Source organism: Bremia lactucae, linkage group LG11 (genome assembly GCF_004359215.1).
Source record: "Bremia lactucae strain SF5 linkage group LG11, whole genome shotgun sequence".
Lineage (NCBI taxonomy): Eukaryota > Oomycota > Peronosporomycetes > Peronosporales > Peronosporaceae > Bremia > Bremia lactucae.
This window is the reverse complement of record NC_090620.1, coordinates 892,224-899,502: the sequence shown is the minus strand read 5'-3', so window position 1 is coordinate 899,502 and position 7,279 is coordinate 892,224. Positions and strand designations below refer to the sequence as shown.

The window sequence follows — 7,279 nt, the reverse complement described above, 5'->3', positions numbered from 1 at the left end:
TCATAATCCGGCCTGCGTGATGACGCATCGGCCAAAGCATTCTGATTGTCAGGCTTATACTTCACCTAGAAGTTGCCATCGGACCATTCTCTGTGAGAGATCGGACGATATAGTCGCCGTGCGTAATGACACGCGATCTGTATAAATCACAAACGGCTTAGATCCCGAGCAGATAGCTCTGAATTTGACGAGAGCATACTTCATAGCAAGTAACTCTTTGTCATGAACTAGGTAGTTCTTTTACGCAGCTTTAAGCTGTCTAGATTTGAGCGCAATTACATTTTTACGCCCATCACCATCATTTTTAACAGAGCACTGCCAATAACAAAATCCGAAACGTCACAGACGGCACTGAAAGGTCAATTTGGATTTGGCAGTGCCAGAATCGGGGCATGGATAAGACTATCCTTAACTGCTTGCAAAGCATTTTGTTCTGTGCAAGTCCAGCACCATTCTGAATCTCTTTTAGGAGATTAGATAATGGCCTAGCCATATCAGCGTAATCTTTGCTATATTGTGTAAATAATTGGCGAGACCCAACCACTTACGCAAATCCTTTAAATTTTTAGGAATCGGCCAATCGACTATGGCTTTTACTTTAGCGGGATCCGCTCTAGGCCTCGCTTTCCAATGAAGCACCCTAAGAGATTTCTTTCCTTTGCGCCAATAATGTATTAAGATGCATTGGCATACAGCTTATTTGTGCGCATAGACTCGAGAACAGCTCGCAAATGGTCTAAATAGTTTTCCGTATCCAACAGACCCTGCTCCGCACGACTATGGACAAATATGTCATCAATATAAATCTGTGCATAACCTCGATGAGGGCGGAACAGTTGCGCCACTAGACGATTTAATGTTGCCGGGGCGTTGTAAAGCCCTTGTGGAATAACTATCCACCATCAAGCATACCTATTGATGTGCTAACCGCTGGAAGCGGAATATCGCTAGCTCGCATGAGGAGTTGGTAGTAACCATAAATTGAGTCAAGAGCACTGTACATTGTACATCCCACCATATTGTTCTGAAAAGCATCCTCTCTAGGATGGGGGTTTGTGCACGTATAGTGGCAGCATTCAGCTTATTGTAGCATGTCAAATGCGCCATATACCATTTGTTTTTTTATTGGCACAAAATTTCGGTGTCGAATGGGGAGATTTGCTCTCTCGTACCATTCTAGTCTCCTGCACGGAAGAAATCGTCAATGACGCCACACTGTTCCTTTGGTAAAGACCACTGTCATGTGACACGATATTTGGTTCCAGGAATCAAGTCAATCTCATGACGGACACCTTTATCGGGGGGTAAATGGATGACATACTACATCTCGGAATTCCTTAATTAAGAAATAGAATGGTTCCGTTGGATCTTTAAGGATGATGATCCACTCCGCGCACCAAGCGCAGCTTTTGTGTTCCAAGACAGCTTTGTCCAGAAGCGACGATGTGTTTAACTCAATCGTTGGTCGAATGACCACCATCTCAGATAAGTCGCCAGCCTTTGTGGCTGGACCTCACTCATCTATAGACATTATGTCTAGCTCTAAGAAGCATGTAATGACGGGATTGCCGCAAGGCTAACTTCCCTCTCTATATTACCAATTACACCATGTACAAGCGAATGAGTTGCTCGTTCGTATCACTTTGTGAGGGTATAGACGATTCACTTCTCTTCTGTTTCGGTATAAAGGCAATACGCCTCTTAGAGGCCAAGACATTCACGTCTCCGAATTTTCCAGCCTGTATTGGTTCTATACCAGAGCTGGTGTCTAATTCCACATCCGAAAAGGGGTTAGGTAACTCAATTTCCTTGCCCAGTGACCGTTTACGTGTCACTTCACGTGCATCAGAAGGTTTTGCCCCGAAACGCGCTGGCGTGCGCCAATATTGTCACTATTGACATGTCATCTCGGCCGACCACACTCAGTGGACTTAGACGTGCCACTTCACGTGTCTGAGGGTAATTACACCCTTGATGACTCGGCCTTAGGTCTACAATGCTTACAGCATTCAATGAATCGTTATTGCAACGAGTGTCACTCGACGGAGTACGTGCCGTTGCACCCCCTTTTTCTGAGTCGTGCTCAGAATTAAAGTTTTTAACATTGGAGTTTATTCACTCAAACACTCCAATATCTAAAGCACTGATAGATTCAGGCTGTGATCCGCGTCAATAGCGCTTATGTTGGCTAACAAAGGTGGGTTCATGACTCGCCAAAACTTTGCTAGGAACATTGCGCGTTGCGCCTAAGGTCTTAGACCTCCAATTGATCCATGGCTCATGGTGTTCCAGACAGGCCATACCAAGGACGAGACAGAGTCTTTATAATACTAAGCCTCACTGAAGCGAAAGAGTTTCCAGAACTTTTAGAGGTGCAACGCGCAGCGTATGACAAGCTCAAAACTTTGTTTTAGCTTGAACATATAAAGCTCATTATGTCCCAGGGCGCAGAGGTCGTGCGTGCAAGACTTAAAACCTTTGTCCGATATGAATCCTCCCTGATCGGACAGGTTCAGGATTACCTTGCGAAACTCGGTACATCTCCGTACCCAATTCAGAGCCTAAGGCTCACCCTCTAGCTATTAATATAAAAACACTTGAGGAAAAACAGGCAGAATTTTTTCATGTTTGGATTGAGCAAATCGAGATGTCCATTGATTCCGCCTTGTACTTAACAAAACGGCAGAAGGTGGCTATGGCCATTTTCAAACTTGGAAGTAGAGCCATGGAGTGGGCACTATCGCAAATTAAGTCCATAAACGACGCTTTTCCCTAACAGGATTTGCTGAAAGCGCAAATGACCAGCATGTTTGCACCGCTTTTCGCATGCGACCACAGCTCATAGCGACTCTACAGGGTAAATTAACCCTAGGGGACTATGTCCAGGAGCTAAGAACATTCATTGCATCCATGCATCAAGACCCAGTGCAAGGAGCAATTGTAACATCTATATGGGAGGTCCCATTGAGGGTGATGCCCGGATGGAATTATTTCGATCCCATCCTGCTACTTCCAAAGAGGCAGTTGCCATAGCGCCAAGCGCTGAGTTCGACTTTAAGTCTGCTCGTGTTAGCACGCCAGTTTACCGTGCAAGCTCTTCGTACCGTCTAATAGACCGGAACCCATGGATCTAAGCCAGGTATAGAAGCGTGGCAGAATGAAAGATTTTAAGTGTCATTGCTCTTAAAAGTCGAGCTAAATAAGAATTATGGCTGAACGCATCTAAGTTAGATTTCATGCTGGAATAGACGGTAACCACATTTCCTGATGTAGGTGTAGATTGACTACTAGTGCTACAAGGTTGAAGCGGAGCTACTTCAGTCAGAGGAAAACTTATCGACTCAAAGAGTCCATTAGTTCTATAGAACTAAAAGGTTTGACAACTCAGGGAGTCATATAAGCTATTAAAGCTTGATGAATCCTAGCTCAAGGGATTCAAGGGTTCGTAGAAGCAGGTGGCAACTAGTGCCCAAGAGTATGTACCTTAGTAACGCTTCTACCTCTCACAGATCAATGCGCAAGCTTTAGGAAGGCACTATACAGAATATTCCTCGATTGCAGCCCTTCCATCTACAGCTGTGGCAAATGTGTCGTTTATCTGTATAAGTCTTCCAGTGTTGTTGCCGCGTAATACTCTTCAATGGCAGTCCTTCTTAAATGGGGCACACATTGGTTGAAAAACCGATGTTGTGGTACATTTAAATTATGGGTAAATGCCCTTTTCTCCCATTCTACAATTGTTAATTACTAAAATCCCATTTACTTTGGGTAGATATAAATCTTATTAGATAAAATAATGAAATAAAATGCAGTTCCCTTTTTGTAATTAGAAATATAATATTGGTGCATTGCGATTCAAATAGTAGCAAAAAAATTGCGTGACGCAATCTAAATTTTGATCGTGTCTTGAGCTACTACCATTGCTGCACGCTGACGTCACTTGATCTCCTTGATGTCTTGCAGCAACAAATTGTTCGTTTTCGGCCTAGGATACTCTGCAACTCGTGCAGCTCGAGCTTTTCGCTCGGCCGGCTACTTAGTATCGGGCACGGTTCGATCCGTGGATGCTGCGACACGCGTATCCCGATCAAATGCAGATTTCTTACATTTTGAGGATTCCAAAAATTCCAATGTTTTTCTATTCGATGGAGACCAATGGAGCAGAAGGAATGCCTTGACCCTAGAAGATGCTTTAAAGGGGGTCACCCACGTATTGATATCCGTACCGCCACGGCCATTGGACGGCTATGAGGATCCTGTCATGTCAGCTCTAGGAAATCGCCTGATCCTTGCCACAAAAGACACGGTGCAATGGGTTGGCTACTTATCGACCATAGGAGTGTACGGAGAAACGAATGGAATCACTGTAGACGAATCGGCTCCAGTGCATTCGTCTGTGAAGCGATCGCAGTTGCGAATTAAAGCTGAGCGACTGTGGCTTGATTCGGGACTTCCCGCACATATTTTTCGCATTGCTGGCATATATGGACCTAAACGAGGAACAATTACGAGAGTTCGGAATGGCACGGCGTCGAGAATACACTTTCCTGATCGAAAATTTAATCGCATTCACGTCGATGACATTGTTAACATCTTATTGGCATCAGCGGCCCAGCCGAGATCAGGCGGAATTTACAACGTGTGCGATGACGAACCAGCACCATCTGATGAGGTAACAGCTTATGCGTGTGAATTGCTCGAAGTTGCTGTACCTTCTAGTCAGTCGTGGGAAGAAGCAGGGATAAATATGAGTGCGATGGCCAAGAGCTTTTATGCCGAAAGTAGACTCTGTGCCAATCGACGGATCAAGGATGAGCTTGGAGTCACGTTGATGTATCCGACGTATCGCGAAGGATTTCTCGCACAAGTGTTGGAAGAGGATAAGCTGGCGAAAAAGGAGCTGAAGGAACCTATATGTATTGACTACGCTTTACATAGCTCGATTAATCGTCGTATTATACTCATAAACAGTGGGTGTTTGCACGCAAAGCCTTATCTAGACCTGTGTCGAATTGGTTTTCGTTTGAGTCGTGTACTAGGCCAGCTAGTGGTGCCGTGCAGCTTTCAATATTCGGACGAAGTGGATCCCCAAGTGCTATACGGACTTCAGGCCAAGACGTTCGAAATGGTTTTGACAGAGTTTCTGGCTACTCGTGGTAACCATGCAAGGGAAGTGATCATCCTGCCGCTTTTCTTTGGCACGTGTGCGACTTTGACGGACTTTTTACCCACGACAATAAATAAAGTATGGGCGGCTTCCACACCGCCAGCACCGCTTTCAATTCGTATCAGTGGTTGTCTTGTGGAAAGTGCCTCCGACACTCGTGTTTCACAGATCTTACTGGAAGGCATTAACCAAGTCGTAAATTTTGGGACGATTAAGGAGAATGTGACTGTGTTAGTTGTAGGCGAGGGCAGTCCAAACTGTACAGCCTATGAGTCACGCGAGTTTGTGGTGCAAGCGCTGCGTAGGCTGCTAAAGACCCAACAGCATGTAAAATTAATTGAAACTGCTTGCATGGAATGTCGACAAGAAGCCGAGTATGAATTCAATGACCCTCCGCTAGCTGTGGCTTTTGATCGTTACGCTGTGAAGCAAGGAATTGTTGTCGTTGCCAAGCTTTTCTTTTCCAATGGTCACAATGCTGGTGAAAAGGACAATTTTCAAGAGATTATTGAAAATGTTCGTTTAAACAAACCAAATGTAGACATTCGCGTCACCCAGGCACTAGGAACCCACGAATTGCTGACTGAGATCCTACAAGACCGCTACAGCTCTATCATGTCCAAAGAGTTCGCTGACCTTACTTTAAATGCACTTGAATAAACTTCAACTTCAGGAAAACAATAGCTTCGCTCTAAAAACAATTCATCGGGCGGCTCGCGATGGGACATACGCGTTACTACTCGAGTCAGTTGTAATTTAATGGTTTTCGGTAATCCTCGTTGCTGGTTTCGAGCAATCCCCTAAGCCAACAAGGAGAAGATTATCCACTTCAGCTCGCACGATTTGCGAGCGTATTTTTCTAGATACCTCGCATAACGGATGATGCTAGGCGTCATCTCTCCTAATCTGAATGCATCCATGTGCATCACATACACAAGGGTTGGTCACAAATGTGCACCAACCCGAGTGCTGGGTCTAATTACTATAATTTAATAATTGACCATCCCCTAAAGTACAACAAATGAACTTAACGGGGCTGTGTAACATTAGGGCAACTTTATCCCTTTACAGCAAACCCTGGACAAGGCAATATGCGTGGATTAATGAACTACCAAAGCACAGAGTGAATGTGCTCACCGAAGTATTGTCTAAGCAGCTAAAACGAGACTTCAAACCCAGAATACATATTAAATGTTATCTATAGAGATGATATATATCATTTTGATTGGTAAAAATAGGTATTTATATATAATACGATTAAATATAAATCAGTCTGAAAACTATTCCAACTTGATAGGTGCACACGAGGAGCCGGATACCGCTCCCGTGACGACACTTAATCAAACTACTTAGTGCGATGGGTGAGGACGCTAACGCGCCCACCACAACTACCTCACTGCACGCAAGAGAAGCAGGTTAAACCGCTTCCTCGCTGTGCTAGGGTGTGTGTCTAAGTAGAGCGTGGCCGCATTACGACGTGCCCTGTAACGGGCTAAAGTTGCCCTAATACACAGTCCCCATTAAGTACATTTGGTGTACTTAAGGGGATGGTCAAGTACTAAATAATAGTAATTAGATCCAACACTCGGGTGTGGTACAATCCAATCAGGCCTCCTGAAAAAGGGGATGGTGCACATTTGTGACCAACCCTTGTGGATGTGAACATGGGTGCATTCACATTAGGAGGGATGACGGCTAGTGTCATCAGTTATGCGAGGTATATACAAAGATACGCTCGCAATAAATATTAAATGATGTCTATAGAGATATCATTTTAATTGGTAAAAATAGGTATTTATATTTAATTCTATTAAATATAAATCTGTCTGAAAATTACTTCCTACTTGGTAAGTGCGTACGAGGAGACGGATTACCGCTCCCGTGACGACACTTTACCAGAGTTCTTAGTGTGTTGGGTGAGGTCGCTTGCGCGCCCACCACAACTACCTCACTGCACGCAAGAGAAGCAGGTTTAACCGCTTCCTCGCTGTGCTAGGGTGTGTGCTTAAGTAGAGCGTGGCCGCATTACGACGTGCCCGCCTACACTTGGTAGCACTTGAAATCCTTCCCACGACCCGCATCTCTGCGTGTGTACGTGAGGATGAGCCTCAA

General features: G+C 44.6%; 1 protein-coding gene across 1 annotated transcript; it reads left to right on the top strand.

The window, feature by feature from the left end:
- Positions 1–3,952: 3,952 nt before the first annotated feature.
- CCR75_003471 (uncharacterized protein) lies at positions 3,953–5,827 on the top strand (the record flags this gene model as incomplete). The annotated part of the gene is made up of 1 exon (XM_067961565.1): positions 3,953–5,827. The coding sequence occupies one exon, from the start codon at positions 3,953–3,955 to the stop codon at positions 5,825–5,827; it is 1,875 nt and encodes a 624-aa protein (XP_067817863.1).
- Between the last annotated feature and the right edge of the window lie 1,452 nt (positions 5,828–7,279).